The sequence below is a fragment of the Lissotriton vulgaris genome, chromosome 8 (assembly GCF_964263255.1).
Source record: "Lissotriton vulgaris chromosome 8, aLisVul1.2, whole genome shotgun sequence".
In the NCBI taxonomy this organism is placed as follows: Eukaryota; Metazoa; Chordata; class Amphibia; order Caudata; family Salamandridae; genus Lissotriton; species Lissotriton vulgaris.
In genome coordinates this window covers 1167133813-1167152955 of record NC_141696.1, presented here as the reverse complement: position 1 = coordinate 1167152955, position 19143 = coordinate 1167133813, and the positions used below count along the sequence as shown (strand labels likewise).

At 45.1% G+C, this 19143-nt stretch overlaps 1 protein-coding gene across 3 annotated transcripts in view; it reads left to right on the top strand.

Annotated features, from left to right (window-relative positions):
* Nucleotides 1–19143, top strand: part of AKAP11 (A-kinase anchoring protein 11) — a 229971-nt gene that overhangs the window by 75786 nt on the left and 135042 nt on the right. For all 3 annotated transcript variants that reach the window (XM_086935024.1, XM_086935025.1, XM_086935023.1), the window contains one exon: nt 1048–5611. In XM_086935024.1, the coding sequence (XP_086791150.1) occupies nt 1048–5611 (4564 nt within the window). The remainder of the gene's footprint in view (nt 1–1047; nt 5612–19143) is intronic.

Here is a 19143-nt window from a genome sequence, read left to right as displayed (position 1 = left end):
GTCCAGAAGGGACCAGAAGGTTCTGGAATGCCCTATTATACTCTATGGGACAGGTTCTAGGTTTGTCAGTTGGGACAGTTGGTAGCCACCATTTTGTGACTCCAACTATATTCCTGTCAGAAAAGGCCTCTAGGCCTGAGGTGAAAAACTATGAGGGTGAAAGAACACCTATCCCCTTGACCAACACCTTAAAAAAGCTAGTGGACACAAAAATTAATAAAGGTATGAGGGGCAAAAAGGGGACAAAATAAATAATAATTTGGAGGGACTACACAAAAAGTCAGACAGGTCTAACAAGAGGCCTGTAGGAAGTGTCGACGTTTCGACCCTATCAAGCGCCAACTTGCTGGTCGCGGCGGGTCTTTATCAAGACGGTTAAGTGCACAGCAGTCCTGGAGTCCAAGTGCAAGAATGTCACCTGAAGTCGTAGAAAATCTTCGGTCAATTGGGATACCCTTGTTTATATTCAATCCAACATGGTGGCTTCGTTAAGTTTACTGTCGCCCGGTCTGTTGTTTCCTACGTCAATGAAATAAAAGAAGTGAGTTTTCACTTTTTGTGCACCATTTTGAAGAGATTGACAGTCTTTTGTATAGACAAAATGATTTTTTTTTAAGAGTGTGATTTATTCATCATAAAGCGAATACAAAGTCATTTGTAGGTTATTCTTTTATTTGATTGTAAGAAGCCGGATTTCTCTTTTCTTTCAGAGGGGGTCTCAGATATCAAGTCATTTAGATGGTATTGTAGTTTGGGCTACAAGACCATACAAACACCAAATAATAGTATTGAAAATAAGGGTTGTTCGCACCCAACAGAACCATTTTTCTTTGAACTACTAATAACCCAGGTACTGAGGGACACAGGGTCAATCCCGTTTTTGTTTATAAATTGACCATGTATTGCAGCACTAATTGAATCATAGTACACTATTTCATAATAAAGCAACAATTTGCTGTACATTTTTTCAAACGTTAATTACAAAACATGCCTGTGAGTTTAATAACCTCTAGATTTTATATTTGAAGATTTTTTCTATTTTTTCAGGACGTGGCTGTGGCACAACAAGAATCCAGCGTGATGTTGCTTCACAGACTGTGCCTACTCATTGTTTGAATTCTAGTGGGTCAAAAATCATTGTGAGCTCTTCCCGCCGTAAATCATCATCTGCTGCTTTTATCAATGTATCAGGACTTAAGGAATTGTCTCATTCTCCGCAAAAAAATTCAGTCACTACCTCAGTTTCTGATTTGTGGAACCAGAGAAGTTTCTGTAGGCCCAGCAGTGCCTCTAGTCAAGTACCCCCGTTGTTGCACAAAGGCCCGTTGCCTTCTTCTCCTGCTGAATCATCAGAATCTGACTGCTCTAGCCCAAGCCCCATAATTTTCTTGGATGAGGAAGGCTATCAAAAAAGCTTGCGGGCTACTCTTGATTTACCAAAAATCCCAGTTGCAAAGGATGACATTGAAGACTCAGACTCTGAGGTCAGTGAGTTTTTTGATAGTTTTGATCAGTTTGACGATTCAGACCGCTCTCTTGAAAACTCCTATCATCTTAAAGGGGAAGCACTGCTTGAAAAGTCGCCACAAAAAAGAAAATGTGTAAAAGAGAAGTCTTGCTCCGCTGGCATGAATCCTCACAGATTTAAGTTTGATCGCCCCACTCTGCCAGCAAATGTAAGAAAGCCAACTCCACGTAAACCAGAATCTCCTTTTGGCACTCGCTCTGACACCCCTGACTCTCCTCTTCCTGTTAAAACATCTGGAGAAGATGCAGGGTCTTTGTTTAGTCCGATTAGTTCTGCTTTCAGCCCACTTGGAAGCTGTGCCACCTCAGAATGTTGTTACAGACAGTGTGGTCATGGGAATACTATTGGTCATGAGTTGTCTTATAATACATACTCAGATTTTGCCGACAGTGTTTCATTCGACATACTGGGTTCTGCACTTCATTCACACTCCAAAATGGTACAGAAACGCAGAAGAAGCCTTCCCTATTTGGGCTTGGTTGTAGCAAAGGAGGAACAGGAAGAAACTGTGAAATGCAAAGGCAAAACTCTTGAGAAGGAGGGTGACCGCAAAACTCAGCGGAAGCACAGGACACTCCTAGTAAAAGGAAGCATACCGAAATTTGCTGCAGAACTGGTTGAGAAAAGTTTTGGAAGTGCATTTAAAGATTTGCAGAGAGGAGTTTCAACGTGCACCAATGCCTTGTGCCATTTGGCTTCCAAATTGACTTCGTCTGTGTTTCAAATGGCTTTCTATGAGATTGGATGCCGCCGCGCCTTTTCCTTGAAGGAACGTGCCATAAGTGGCCTAGCAAGCTTTATGGTAAGTGAAGCTGTGTCAAGTGCTCTAAGTGAGCTCCAGTGTGTAAAGAAACAGATGTTTACCAACACAGTAGCAAGATTTGCAGCAGACCTTGCGGAGGAACTTGTTTTTGAAGGAATTATGGAAGTATGCCAGTTTTCTCAACCATCTACTCCCACAACTGCTCATCAGTGGCCCTTTGATTATGAAAACAAGGTTGTGAAATCATATGCTAAAGATTTGTCTGAATCTGTAATTCAAGAAGCATTTATAGAACTATCCCAGGCTGACGTGACCTTCACCACACAAGCAGCTATAAGTGTTTCTTTAGACAGCATAAAATATGGAAATGCAGAAAGTATGATGCAGTCCACACAGACTTGCACTGTTTCTCCAAATTTTCAAGATCAAGATTTGACCGCTTTGAGTTTCTCGCTTGAACCTGAAAGAGCATATAATATACAGCAGGCTTTGTTCTTTACTTCTGGTGTGGTAAGTTCAATATCAGTGCCCCTGGCTGGAAGTGCACTTTGCCAGTCGCCAACCAGTTTTATTGGCAACACAAAAGAAAAGATTTGCCCTGTAGAAAGAAAGTGCAATGATCATATTGATGCATCATATGTTGCAGAAGAAGACAGAGAGCAAATTTGTTCTGTTCGAAATGCTGGTCTCTCCTCAGAACTCCGTCATACTACTAACGACCAAATTGATTTGAAACATAGAATAGTTGATGTAAGTAGCAGCAGTGATCAAGAGATCAAGCCAGACACCCTCACCGGATTCTCTGGAAACATGGTGGATATGATTGTGAATGAGGCTTATGAGGTGATAACATCCACCAATGCAACAAAGACAGTGGACGAGTATGCAGATTATCTCACAAGAAAAATAGTTGTGAAACCACCTTCTTATTCGCCATGCCTGCCTATAGATATGTCTAAAACTGTGTTTGCAGACCAGCTAGCAAAGTATATTGTAAAGCAGTCAGTAGATGAATCCATATTGATGCAAGCCAGTGAATTAAGAATGGCAGCTTCTGATGTCAACAGTCCTATTGGAGTAAATAAAATAGAGAATGGAAAACAAAGGCATGTGCCAAGAAGCACAGAGCATCAACAGATTCCCCTAAAATGTGGTTCATCATGGCCCTGTGGCCAGGGCTCCAGCCAACATACTGTGCTGAAATACTGCCCAGAGGAACATAAAGGACATCTAGCAGATGTCCTTTCATCACTTGCACCATATGTTGCAGACAAGAAATGTGTGAATGAAGGGGTCACAGGTCCTGAAATTAGAATAAGTGGCACACATGACACGTTTGCAAGTTGTGAAATGCAGAAGTCAGTGACAGGTTCTTCAGTGAGCTCAAATCTGCAAACAAATTATTTTTCCTCTTTGATGTTTGGTAGTGGAGAAACATTGCAATTGGAGGGTAAACCCAGAGGTCAAGATATAAATTTCAGCACATTACCAGATCCCCCTCCACCTACTCCTCTGGCACCAACTCAGGTTAGAGCAGACCGAAATCTAAGGAAGGTAACAAAGAAACTCAAGGGTGAATTGGCCAAGGAACATGCTCCCGCCACACCGCCTTCCACACCTCGAAATCCACCTGTAAATGGACAGGAATCAGAACAGAAAGAAGAGTTTATGTTGAAGCTTGTGTCATCACTTTCTGAAGAAGTTGAAAGTAGTGAAGATGACGAACAATCAGACTCTTTTGTGGAGAAGTCTGAGAAAACGTCAGCATACGCAAGTAACTTGGCAAACCATATTGTTTCAATTGGAACTGAAATGGCATCTTTTTATTTGGATGATAAAGCTGGGCCAGTAGAAACTGACAAAAAACAGTCTCTTTTAGGTCTGCTAAATGAAAGATGGAGCTACACCACATGCATGAAAAACATCACAGAAGACACTCTCACTTCCCTGTGGAATTATGCAGGTGACATGGCTGCAGCAGTCCTCAATGATGCTAAGAGAACAGCAGTCACAAAGCACCATAAGCTGCTGCAGCTCAAAAAAGTAAACTGTCATGTTGCTGGTCTTGGCCGACGGAGGAACAGTAGCGACTGTAGATCAAGCGAAAGGATTTGTGGTTTAGCAGGCCAATGGTCCAGAGAGACAAGCGGATCAGTTCTTTCTTTACCTTTGAGTTCAGGTTCTCCTGGACTGACTTCCAAATATCCTAGCTGCGAAAGTGTGACAGATGAGTACGCAGGTCACATTCTACAGGTTCTGAAACGGGAAGGGGCTAGTAGTGAGGTAATCATGGACCAGTATGCCAGCAGACTGGCATATCGAGCTATAAAATCAGGCCTACAGCAAGCTTCACAGGGAATGAAACTGAAATGCAACAAGAGAATATTTCCAGTGAAGGGCTCACAGGTGACCACTACACAAGATGGGCATAGGTTTCTGAGCAAAGATTATCCTCAAACAACAGAATTTGACAGACCGCCAAGAAATGGCATGAAGCACCATTGTGGAGACAATGCATGGGGAAGTAGTGATGACATACCTAGGAATGAATGTACAGACTTGTTGCATTTTGCAGAATCTCTTGCTCATTCTATAACTTGTGATGTTAGGAGAAAGTTAAAAATGTCAACAGTCTGTCTTCCGAAATCTCTGACGGATTCCTGTCTTTATAAACGATCAGCAGTTGATGAGGTAGCGGGCGATATTCTCATAAACTCCTTTTCCAAAACCCTTCTTCCTTTTTCTGAAAAACATAAGTTGTACCACAGTACTGGTAGCTTGAACGAATATGGTTATAGTGAAGGCTTTATTCAAGCCATAGAACAGTATGCCAGAAAAGTGGTGGATGACACTTTAGAACTGAGCCTGAATACTGTTGGTGTTCGTGCAGCAGAAACCGGAAAGAAGGTTGACAAGTTTCAAAGCTCTGAAAAAGTGGTTTCTTTGTCTGCTTCAGACTGTAGATATTGTAAATTGAAGGACTATTGTTACTCTGCCCGGGGAGCGTGTCACTATATGCCTGGTCAAGCGCCCCCCTATAGAATTAAGCAAATCTCCAAGCCTAAATATAACAATGGTGGTCAAAAGTCAAGAGCTGCTCACATTGATATACCAAAAATTCACATTGACCCAGAGCAGAGGGCTGTGCTTGCGGAAAAAATTGTGACAGCAGCTATCGAGAAAGCTGAGAGAGAACTAAGCAACACAAGTCTTGCAGCTGATAGTGGGATTGGACATGATGCTGTCAGCTTTGCTGAAAGCCTTACTACGGAAATTATGACTTCGGCTATGACCAATATTGGCCATACCTTTAACATAAGGTACGTCTGTTATTCTTGCTTTTTCAAGTGATTTGTGCAATGTAATATAAGCCCCAAATAGAATTTCCAGATATGTTATGATATCCTGCATTTTGTTACTGTCTGCCTCTTCGATTGTTATCATTGTGTGTTTTGAATTGCATCAACTGAACGGTACTAATTAGAGGCCTTCATATTCTTGTAAACTCTACAGGGTTTTGAAATAAATAAGTTTATGGTAGCAGGTTCATCTAAATTTTTCTTAGATAAAAATATTTGTGACCTCGTACTGTACCACCTTTACTCCTTACTTAAAAAAGAACTGAACAAATCTAGTTTGACTTAATACACGTTTTGTGTGATCTTCGAATTAAAACAAGTATTTAGCTTGGCAGCAAGCACGTTGATGGTTCTTTGGAATGCAACATCTTATTAAAGTACCAGGTACCCCATTAATTAAAATTTGTTTAATTTTCTTTTCACTGTTAGCTGTTTTTCCTTAAAACCTGTGAAATCCAAGATTGAAGTATGCACTATTCATGCTGGTAATTGCTTAGATTGAAGAATAATATTTCACGCCTTTGTCCTTCTTCTCATGTGGTTCAGAGCTTGCAGGCACGATTATCTTCTATTGCATTTGAAACTCTGCATGAAATTGAGTCATTGTTTTTGATTAGTGAGTGAGGCATTCTGGAGCGGTGCACCATAGGAAAGCATCAAGTGTGCAAGACCTTGTGCAAGTCAGCTTGTTAAAGCCATGAGAGTACAGCAGCTACAAAAGAGCCACAGGCATGGTACCCTAAGCAAGGAACCTTTGTGTTCGAGACATGTGGGCTGCTGAATTCATATCTGTGCATAGATCGCCACCTAGTGTTGGGTCCGGATGATTGCATCTTGTTATCCTGGAAGAGTCTTCGAAGTATCACGAGATAGGTGACTCCTCCCCTGGACTACAGTGCGCATGGGCATCTTCTCCCATCTTCAGATTGTTTTTTTCCGCCATTGGGTTCGGATGTTATTCCTGTACTCCAACTTCGGAATGAGAATCTGTGTCCAATGGCCTCTTGTTCCTGTGTAGGATTGTGACTTTACCAATCTCAGGGTTAATATATATTTTTGCCTGATCTTCTGATGGATCTGGATGGAAGAGTTCTTCTTCCACTGTCCGTGGCTGTATATTTGACTTCTTTGGCTTAGTCGAAACTAAACCTTTCTAGAGGCCAAAAGGCCTTCGACTTCGACGGTATTGTTCTCGCTCTGTACTTTTTGACTCTATCAAGCTTTCCATCTCGACCCGGTTGTCGTCGCGGACCGTTGGGCCTTTTCGACGCCACGTGGGCCTGCTGTTGATGGAAAGGAGCCTGTTCAAAAGGTGCCCACAATGCCACTCCAAGTTCCCCCATACTGACAAACACACAGTATGCAACAAGTGCCTATCACCAGACCACAAGGAAGAAACCTGCCCAGCCTGTGCCCAATTCCGTTAGAAGAAAACCATCCGGATTCGACGGGCCGCTAGGCAAGAGATGCAGCGACAGGCACCGGAACCTCTTCGAGGATGAACAAGATCTTCCAGAAGCGCAAGATTTGGATCTAGAGATAGTCACCGTCGAGGACCACTCGGTCTCCGATGACTAAATCCCACTGGGGCAAACTGTGAGTACATTGCCCCCGACACCAATTACCCCGTTACAGAAGGCTCCGGTCGAGGCATTGCCTAAGGCCTTAGCCAAGATCCAAAACATCATTCAGCTGCCCCGCCGGCCGGCTCGGCTCCGAAATCGAAGATTAAGTCTTCAGAGACTCCAGTTCTAGAATCCAAAAAGGTCGTCGACCCGAAGGGCGTCGACCCGAAGAAGGCCGTCGAGCCAAAGGGCGCCGAACCGAAGAAGGCCGTCGACCCAAAGAAGCCGCTGTGCCGAAGGTAGTCAAACCGAAGAAGGTCGTCGACACAAAGGGCGTCGTACCGAAGCCTGTGGTCCAGCCAAAGAATGGTTATCGAACAAAAAAGAAAGGCATCCATCCAAAGACAAGTGCTCCAAAAAGACCGGTCGATCCGAAAAAAGTAATCGACTTGACAAAAGACAGTCAACCTAAAAAAACTGTCGGGCACAGAAAGCGTATCGAACCTAAAGATCCGGTCGATCCGCAATCACTAGTCGACCTGGACAAAGAGCCAGAGCCGAAAAAGAGCAATAAGGCGCCGAAAGTCGTCGAACCAAAAATGGTTATCGACCCGAAGGCAATAGTCGATCCAAAAAAGACTAAGCCAAAGAAGTCAAAGACACAGCCACGGACAGTGGAAGAAGAACTCTTCCATCCAGATCCATCAGAAGATCAGGCCAAAATATATATTAACCCTGAGACTGGTAAAGTCACAATCCTACACAGGAAGAAGAGGCCATTGGACACTGACTCTCATTCTCCCATTCCTCTAAAGAAGGACTTTGGGACTTCTCCCTCCAGACCCTTCATTCCTTTCTATCCCACTATGCCTACTACGCCTTTTGCGCCTTACTCTCCTACACACTCTGGGGATAATGAGAGTGACACAGGGGAAGATCCTCAACATGATTATGACTATCCAGAGGATCCTAACCCTCAAGATGAACCATGGGGTGAACCTACTGATCCATATGACACACATCCCATCCCCTCCTCATACCCAACAAAGCCGTCACCTACTGACAACACCATTGTCTTCAACCAGCTAATAGAAAGAGCAAGGCGCAGTACCACAACGTAGACATGCACAATGACCCTATAGACGAAGACTTTTTATTTGATACATTCCCTACTTCAGAAAAGAATAGCAGAACACTTCCCATGTTGAAAGGGGTATTAAAACATGCGCCAGATATATTTAAAGATACAGCCAGGGCACGCGCAATCAATCCCAGGATTGAAAAGAAATATAGAGCGGCCTCTACAGACCCTACTTATATCGGAGGTCAGTTACCATTAGACTCACTAGTAGTGGCTAATGCACGCAAAAGGGCCAACTCACAAACAACAGGAGAAGCTCCACCTCCTGATAAAGAGTCCAAAATACTAGAGGCCACCCCCCACGCTGCACGGCTCCCTGTAGCTGACCGAGCCACTGCTCCTGCTTCTCCGCTATCAGGGTTCGCCCCTGGTATTCGGGCTCTGTGTGTCCCCCCCTCTGCACTCGCCATGGTCTGCTTGCGTTTTGTCTGTTTCAGTATTCTGTGTCTGTTTATTGTATTCTTAGTATCATTTGCCGTGATATTGTTTCTCTGCCCCAGGCGCTCTCCGCAACCCTCTGTGCACCCCCCACTCGACGCTTCCCGCTGCTGCTTCCCCGCGGCCCACCCCCTTCCCATCTGGTTCCCCTGCCCATCGCCCATTGGACCCCCCGCTTCCGCCTCCCAACTGCTCTTCCCTCCCACTTGGACTCATATGGAGAACGCGCGGTGCGGGTGAGTGTGACCTGACCCCAGGCCACCTCCCACGCCGCACGGCTCCCCGTAGCTCACTGAGGCTCTGCCCATGCTCCTCCGCTATCAAGGGTTCACCCCTGGTATCCGGGCTCCGTGTGTCCCCCCCCTCTACACTCGCCGTGGCCTGCTTGCATTTTGTCTGTTTCAGTATTCTGTGTCTGTTTATTGTATTCTTAGTATCATTTGCCGTGATATTGTTTCTCTGCCCCAGGTGCTCTCCGCAACCCTCTGTACCCCCCGCTTCTCGCCGCTGCTCCCCCGCGGCCCGTCCCCCTTCCCATCTGGTTCCCCTGCTCATCGCCTATTGGACCCCCCGCTCCCACCTTCCCAGCTGCTCATCCCTCCCACTTCGCCTCATATAGAGACTGCGCAGCGCCCCCGCAGCGGACGCACGTTGCTGGCGCGCCGAAGGTGCGCCAAAGGCAATCCCGTCTGCGCCTGGACCGCAATCAGCGCCAGAACCCCTGGACCCCGCCGAAGCCAGACTACCCGACTGAGATACAACTCCGCCGCCCTCACGCACTCAACACCGGACGACCACCCCCCTGCTACCAAGCCGCCCTGAAACGTACCCACGGACCCTTCACCTGCCAAGCCTGCAAATTCACCTGCATCCTGACCTCCCCCCCCCCTCCCCCCCCAGACCAAGCAGCAACTACAACCACCTCAAGTGCATCCTCCTCAACACACGCTCCGTCCACAAGCACGCCGTCGAACTCTGGGACCTCCTCGACCCAACACCACCAGACGTCGCCTTCCTCATGGAAACCTGGATGAACGCATCCTCAGCCCCAGACATCGCTACAGCCATCCTGGACGGCTACAAGATCACCCGGAAGGACCACATCAACCAAACCGGTGGAGGAATCGCCACCATCTACAAAAACACCATCAACGTCACGAATGTCTGACAAAATATCGAAATCAAAAATATCGAAATACAAAAATATCGGAACAAAAATATCGAAGTCAAAAATATAGGAATCCTATCCCTAACAAGGTAAGTACAAAAATATCGAAAAATTAATATCGTAGTACAAAAATATCGAAATTAAAAATATCGTTTTTTTAAATGTATTAATAATGTAAAAATAATTATAAAATACATATGTTACAAATATTAAATAAAAATATTAAAACATAATTAAAAAATTAAAACTAATACATATACATTTAAAATAAATTAAAAACGTAATAATTTAATGTAATTTTATATTTTTTAATTTCATTTAATTGATTTAATTTAAATTTATTTTATTTTTACCCTGTACGACTGTACCCCAAAAACCCAAAACTGACCCTGAACCCTAAAAATACCCCTTTACCCAAAAACCCAAAACTGACCCTGAACCCTAAAAATACCCCTTTACCCAAAAACTGAAAACTGACCCTGAACCCTAAAAATACCCCTTTACCCAAAAACTGAAAACTGACCCTGAACCCAAAAAATACCCCTTTACCCAAAAACTGAAAACTGACCCTGAACCCTAAAAATACCCCTTTACCCAAAAACTGAAAACTGACCCAGAACCCTAAAAATACCCCTTTACCCAAAAACTGAAAACTGACCCTGAACCCTAAAAATACCCCTTTACCCAAGAACTGAAAACTGACCCTGAACCCTAAAAATACCCCTTTACCCAAAAACCCCAAACTGACCCTGAACCCTAAAAATACCCCTTTACCCAAAAACCCAAAACTGACCCTGAACCCTAAAAATACCCCTTTACCCAAAAACCCAAAACTGACCCTGAACCCTAAAAATACTCCTTTACCCAAAATTAATTAATATTATTTAATTACCAATTAATTATTAATTAACAATAACAATAAAGTAAATATATTAGCACATTAGCTGTAATTAATTAAATTTAATAATTAATATTATTTTTTCCCAATTAATTAATTAACAATAACAAAAAATTATATATATAAAAAAATTACTTTAATTAATGTAATTAACTAATTAATATTAATTAATTACCAATTAATTATTAATTAAAAATATGTTCAAAATTATATTAATGAATTAACTAATTAATATTAATTAATTACCAATTAATTATTAATTAAAAATATTTACAAACATATATTAATTAATTGATTATTATTAAATTACTTCCCACCCTATTCCCCTATAAACCCACAACCCGCTACAGTACTAAAAGACATTATTTAATTAAATTACATTAAAAATTACATAATAAAACATAATAAATACATTATAATATACACAAAATGTATTTAAAAATCGATATTAGTAACATCGAAATTATTGATTTCGATATTATTGACATCGATATTTCAAACTTCGAAATTACTGATATCATACTAATATCGATATTAAGACTGTCGATATTACTTACCTTCTATATTATGTCCCATCGATATTTAAACTTCGATATAATTGTATTTCGAAATTTAAATCTCGATATTTTGTCTGTGTACCCAACGTCACGACAAACGCTGAAGACACTCTCCGCCGCTGAACACCTACACTTCCAAATACACACCGACCCCAAGACCACCCTAAGAGGAACGCTCATCTACAGACCCCCGGATCCGCGCACACAATTCAGCGAATCCATCTCCGACTTAATCAGCCCACACGCCCTAGCCTCACCAGAATACATCCTCCTTGGGGACCTGAACTTCCACCTGGAGAAAAACAACGACGACAACAACACCACCACCCTGCTCGACAACCTGGCCAACCTCGGACCATACCTAGACGATTGGCTAAAACAAGCAAAATCGTACAAACAGTGTCTAAAAGACACGTCTCAGACACTTCAATTGCTACACAGCCTAGGTTTTTCAATAAACTGCCCAAAATCCCACCTACAACCATCCCACACACAACAATATGTGGGAGCTACGATAGATACCTCAGTGGCAAAAGCATATCCAAACTCTGCGAGGATAACCAGCATGCAAATGCTCATTCACAAATTTCTGCCACAACACTCTTTGCCAGCTCGAGTCTTCATGCAGCTCATAGGCATGATGGCCTCCTGCATATTCATTGTCCCCCATGCCCGACTTCAAATGCGTCCACTACAAGAGTGCCTTGCAAGACAGTGGAACCAAGCTCAAGGACGACTAAAAGACCTAGTGTTGGTAGACAGTCGCGCTTACAACTCTCTGCAGTGGTGAAACCCACAAAACCTTTCCAAGGGCCGACTGTTCCAAGAGACGGTTCCACAACTAGTACTAACAGCGGACGCATCACTGACAGGTTGGGGAGCCCACCTACTTAAATACACAGTACAAGGGCTCTGGACAATCAAACAAAAGAGACTGCATATCAATCAACTAGAGTTGCTAGCAATATTTCTAGCCCTAAAAGCATTCCAGAAATACTTGTACAACAAGACTGTGTTGATCCGGACGGACAACATGACAGCCATGTACTATATGCAGAAACAGGGAGGAACACACTCTCCACAGCTGTCCCACTTGGTACAGAGCATATAGAAGTGGGCAATTCCCAAAACCATCTTTCTCCTGGCAGAACACCTCCCAGGAAAAGACAATCAAATAGCGGATCTGCTCAGCAGACACAGCCAACAACTGCAGGAATGGGAGATTCACCCCCAAGTTCTCCAGCCATTCTTCAAAATGTGGGGTCACCCAGAGATAGACCTGTTTGCCAAAAAAGAAAACTCCAAATGCCACTACTTTGCCGCCAGATTCCCACATCCGTTGTCACAGGGCAATGCGATATGGATGAACTGGTCAGGCAGATTTGCGTACGCTTTTTCCCCAGCACCACTGATTCCGCTGGTGGCACGCAAACTATGGCAACAGTCACTCACAATGATCCTAGTTGCTCCCACATGGGCGAGACAGATGTTACACAACGTTCCTGGAGCTTTCAGTAGTTCCTCATCAAAGGCTACGCCTCGCACCCCATCTTCTAACTCAGAACCATGGAGAAATCAGACACCCAGATCCCAATCAGATGAACCTAGCGATCTGGCTCCTGAAGTCTTAGAATTTGGATACCTTAACTTGCCTCCAGACTGCATGAATATCATTGAGGCAAGAAGACCAACTACTAGAGCATGCTATGCAGCTAAATGGGAGATATTTGTTATCTACTGCAACAATAACCAAATCAACCCATTAGATGCTTCCATACAGAACATTATATGTTACCTACTGCATCTTCAAAGATGCAACCTAGCATACTCTTCTATAAGGCCTCACCTCGCTGCTATAGCAGCATATCTCCAAAACAGACAACACCTTTCACTGTTTCGGGTACCAGCAATCAAGGCTTTTATGAAGGGTCTCAAAAGTGTGATTCCTCCAAAACACCCACCTTCACCAGTCTGGAACCTAAATGTAGTACTCACCAGACTCATGGGACCTCCTTTCGAACCTCTACACTCATTGAATTGCAATTCTTAACATGGAAGGTGGCATTCTTGATTGCAATTACTTCACTCAGGCGAGTTAGCGAACTACAAGCACTAACAATTCAAGAACCCTTCATGCAGATACATGCTAACAGGGTAGTACTTAGAACAAACCCTAAGTTCATGCCAAAGGTCATATCCACTTTCCATATTAATCAATCAATAGAACTGCCAGTGTTCTTCCAAAATCCACAGTCTGTAGCTGAAAGAGCCCTACACACACTAGATGTAAAGAGAGCTCTGCTTTATTATGTGGACAGAACTAAATCATTCCGAAAAACAAAACAATTATTTGTTGCTTTTTCACCACAACATATCGGAAATCCCATATCAAAGTCGGGAATAGCCAGATGGATAGTTAAATGCATTCAAATATGTTATCAAAAAGCTAAACGCACGTTAACTGTCCCCCCAAGAGCACCCTCTACCCGCACAATGGGGCATCCATGGATTTCCTTGGGAATATTCCTCTTGAAGACATATGTAGAGCAGCCACATGGACTACTATACACACTTTCACAAAACACTACTGTGTTGATGTACAAGCAAAGCAGCAAGCTGCTGAAGGCCAGGCTGTCCTCAAACCTGTTTTGCAAACTGCTGCAGCTGGCACAGGTAACCACCGCTAGAGGAGACACTGCTATGCAGTATATGCACGGATATGAATTCAGCAGCCCACCTGCCTCGAACGGAATATGCTACTTACCAGTATGCATCTGTTCTTGGCATGTAGGGCTGCTGACATTCATATCGCCCGCCCTCCTCCCCTGTGCCTGTTGCAGCTGCAGCATTATCTTTTGCATGGCCATCTCTTACTTTACTCTCTCCATCTCTGCCACAATGGCGAAAAACAATCTGAGGATGGAGAAGATGCCCATGCGCACTGTAGTCCAGGGGAGGAGTCACCTATCTCGTGAAACTTCGAAGACTCTTCCAGGACAACAAGGTGCAATCATCCAGACCCAACACTAGGTGGCGATCTATGCACAGATATGAATGTCAGCAGCCCTACATGCCAAGAACAGATGCATACTGCTAAGTAGCATTTTCCTTTTTAGGTCCCGACTGTAAAGGTAGTTAACGATGCAATCCCCAATTACATTTTACATGTTTCACTTTATCTTTCTTGTTTTTCTGTAGTTTGTTACAGAGATGAATTATCACGTGTAACTGTGAATGTAAACTTGCTTTAAATAGGGTCGTTCAGTTGCACATAATGCCTTTTTGGTAATATATAAGGTAGCAAAAATGCTTTTAACACTTTTTTATTATAACTTTTCAACATGCTGCACTGCAGCGTAATGCTCTACAACATAGCTTAAAGACACTGCCAAAGCCAATAGCTCTGGCTAAACACATATAAGGTAAAACAGGCTAGACCTATTGGCTATGATAATGCTTGTTATGCATTTAGATACCCACAGGTTCTTAGCTCTTTACAAATAAAGGATGATTTTTATTTTGATCGACTAACAAATACCATGATCTGATAGAGACATATAGCTGCACATTCCTTACCTTGAATTTCCCAGGTGTCAGACTAGATTTTTCTTCGTGCTATACCCAGCGCAACAGTTGGTGGCATATGGTGACTATACGTGACGTCTGCGTTGTCTGCACCGTAGTGACATCCGCGTCACCTATATAGGCACCACCTCAGTGTGCTGATGTCAGTTCTTTTCTTTCCACGCCAGTAAAATGCTGATCCGTGAAGAAATCTATCCTCTGTCACTTTTTGACAGAATTTTCTACTTTTTGTCAGTCTCTTTTTGGTGTGTAGGTTTTTTTCCTCATGTATAGAAAGACTTCTGGGTTCACCTGTCACCGCACAGTGTCTGTGACAGACCCACACCTGATTTGCCTGTGATGCCTCGAGGGCTGCCACAACTTCAAATCGTGCTCCGACTGCCAGGCCATGGCTCCAAAGGCTTTGAGGGAGCAGTCCCTAAAGCTACTTGTGGCCTGTCAGTCAGCACCCGTTAGTACGACTCTTTGGAGATCTCATTCATGGTCCTGGTCGGGAGGTGTCCGAAGTCCTCTTCGTTCCATTCCAAATAATCAGGACACTCATGTAAGAGGCACAAGAAGTCGACCCGTACTGAGACTTCTCCCCATCCAGCGGCCAGCACTATGGAGGAGGCTTTGCACTCTAGGCCTCCTTCTTCGGAACCTGCACCTGGGTCATCTCGGTGCCTCACTGATTTTCCGGGAGCCGGAGCGACCAGCTCCCAACTTTGAGAATTTTATAAGGCAATGCACCTCATTTGTGGGTCAAAGTTCGACTCCAGAGGTGATGTAGCCCCCACTCCCCCCAAAACTATGGATCAGGCAATCGATCGGAACAGACGCCGGTCATGCCATTGTGACGTTCCCTAGGGCCCGCCCAAACGTGGTCTCCCGATGCTTTGGGCACCATGGGGCAGCCCCAGCCCAATTCTGATTCCTAACGACTAGAACCCGGATCGGCGCCTACCGACGACGTCGCCAACAGAACCTACAGGCCATTTCCTGAGCCTTATTCTGAAGGGCTAGGAATGGAAGAAGATTGCGAGAGGTCGCAGGACCCCTTCGAAGACCAGCCTTATCAGGAAATGGACTTGTATGAGGAATTGGGTGAGGCCAGCGTACTGGAAACGTCTCCAGATTCTGGCCTGCTTTCTCCCCCTACCGTGGCTGGAGTAGGGAGCACCTTATGCTCTAGTGGTGCGATGAGTGGCTGAGGTCCTAGACAGTGGCGGTCAAGACTAATATCTTGACAGAGGTCCTACAGCCAGATGTCTCCTCTTTGAAACCCTTGCTGCACTTTAACGAGCCCTTACAGATGTCCTACTGGGAACCTGGCCCAAGCACAGCTCAGAGGCGCCTGTGAATAGAACAATTGCCCTCTGCCATCGCCCTGCTCCTGACGACCCAAACTTCCTCACTAGCCACTGGATAGCTTGGTAGTCCACGTCTCTACCTCCCATGGCGCATTCCCTTCCGCTCCCCTGGACAGGGAATCCAAGAGGCTGAACAGTTGGGGCAAGAAAAAACTTTCTTTCGCCAGCCTTGCATTGGGGTCGGTGAACACTGCATGCTTATTGAGCTGTTCTTTTCACTCCTTATAGGAAATGGTTGCGCAAGTGCTGCCACAGGTCCCAGAGGAGGCCAGGGCCACCCTCTCACAAGCAGTATCAGACCGGAGAGATGCAGTAAAGTTCACAATTTGTTATGGTCTCGACACAACCAACTTGCTGGGCAGAGTGATTTCGTCAATGGTAGCTGTTCGACGCCACGCCTGTTTGAGAACTGGGTTTTCAGGGAATAGTCCGGCCTCGCTAATGGACATGCCCTTTAATGCTACCAGTCTCTTAGAAGACAAGGCAGGTATGGCGCTAGAGCGCTTTAAGGACTCTCGGGCTATGGCCAGTCCTTGGGCCTCTCAGTGGCAATCCGTCCCCAGTCTGCCTTTTACCCCTTTCGTGGCTACTGAAGGGGATTTTAGCCGTGCCCCCTATCCCAGCCACAAGGCTGTGTAAGTTTCACAACTTCCACGTGGCTGAGAGCGCAGGTCGTTCCAACTGTGTGGGTCTGGTGGCTAGAGGTCCGGTCAGACCACCACACCTCTGCAGCCTCCAAACCCTCCTAGTCTTGCCCTTCCAGATTAGGGGCAGCCAGGTGGTGGCAGGATCACCCATCACCCCCACCACTGGCAAGACATCACATTGGACAGGTGGGTTCTCCACACAGTGACTCCCTCCCCTTCAAGACTACACCTACCTCCATGTCTCCATCTTACGACGGGCTGGTGGAGGACCATTTAATTTTAGTCCAGTAGGAAATCATAACTGTGTTGGCCAAGTGAGCCATAGAGAGGATCCCAACGCCAGAAGTAGTCTGTAGTTGCTATTCACACTACTTTCTAGTCTAGAAAAAGAACAAGTGACTGCATTCTATCGGAGACCTCCAAGCACTCAACTACATCTGCCCTGGACCTGGGCGCTCAGGTCCTGTCTGTCTTGGACCTGGGTTACTGAATGGTAGGGTTGGACTTGCAGGACGCCTTTTTCCACATTCTTCTCCTGCCTGCCCATCGGACCTACCTACGGTTTACGGTAGACCACAAGCATTTTCATTTCAACATGCTCTCCTATGGTCTTACCAGCACCCCTCGGGTGTTCACCAAGGTGATGGGGGTGGTCGCAGCTCATCTGTACGGTTCAGGGGTGTCCGTCTTCCCCTAATCTCGACGTCTGGCAGCTGAAGTCGGGCTTGCTCCAGGCTGTTGTCTCCCACCTCCAAACTATGACAGACCTTCATTTGCTGGGTGACTTTCAATGTGCTGAAGTCACACCTGACTCCCTCTAAGATGCTCCCTTTCATCAGAGTTGTTCTGGCCACAATGCAGTTTTAAACCAAACCTTCTGAGCACGATTCCAGGATACCCAGGCTATGATTTCAATGTTTCAGCCGCTCTCCTAGATTTCGGTGAGAATGACTCTGAGACTGCAGGGCCTCATGTCCTCTTGCATCCTCCTAGTAACACATGCCAAGTGGCATATGCAGGCTCTTCTGTGGAACCTGAAGTTCCAGTAGGCGCAGCATTAGGTGGATCTCTCAGACATGGTTCAGATCTCGGAGGGAACTGCACTGGATCTGCAACTGTGACTGACAAACCGCGATTGGGTCATGGGCAGATCCTTCCCCAATCAGATCTCTCAATAGTGACAGATGTGTCAATTCTGGGATGGGGCGGCCATCTGGGAGATGTGGAGATCAGAGGCTTCTGGTCTCCAGCAGGATCTGGACTCCACATACACTTGTTGGAGCTCCGAGTGATCTGTTTGGTGTTAAAAGCCTTTCTACCGTCCATCAAGGGAAGGCTAGTACAAGTGTTCATGGCGAACACTACCGCCATGTGGTACTGCAACAAACTGGGCAGAGTGGGGTCATGAACCCTTTGTCAAGAGGCCCTGCTTCTCTGAACTTTGGTGGAGCAGCAGGGCAGATCTCTGGTGGTTCAACACCTAGCAGGTTCTCTGAATGCCAGGGCTGACTAACTCAGCCATCAATGCCTGTTGGAGCACGAATGGCATCTCCATCTGGAGGGGGCACAAGGTGTCTTCCAACAGTGGGGAGAGCCTTGGTTAGATCTGTTCGCCTCCGTCGGAACGCGCAGTGTCAGCAGTTTTGGGCACTGGAGTTTTAAAGGCTGCAATCACTAAGACACTTCCCGCCTTGAATTGAGCTTAGGCCTCCTGTACACCTTTCCTTCCATTCCACTCTTGTCCAGAGTTCTCTAAAAGATCAGAAGCAACAGGGATCAAGTCATTCTTGTGGTGCCGGACTAGGCACGGATAGTCTGGTGTCCTGATCTTCTCCAACTGTGCATCGATCATCCGATCAGGATGCCCCTTGGGTGGATCTTCTGTCGCAGCAGCCAGGGAGGGTCCTCCACCCGGAACCTGTCTGCTCTCTGCCTTCTTGTGTGGAGAGGTAGCGCTGGCAGTTGATAGCTTTTAACATTCCTGCCAAAGTTTGTAATGTTATTCTGGCAACTAGGTGTCCCTCCACCAATTTAGTACACAACTGCTGATGGAACATATTGTAATATATTGTATAGAAAAGTCTGTTGATCCTCTGTCTGCTTCCCTTTCTGATATTTTGCTTTTTATTTTAACTCTTGCCT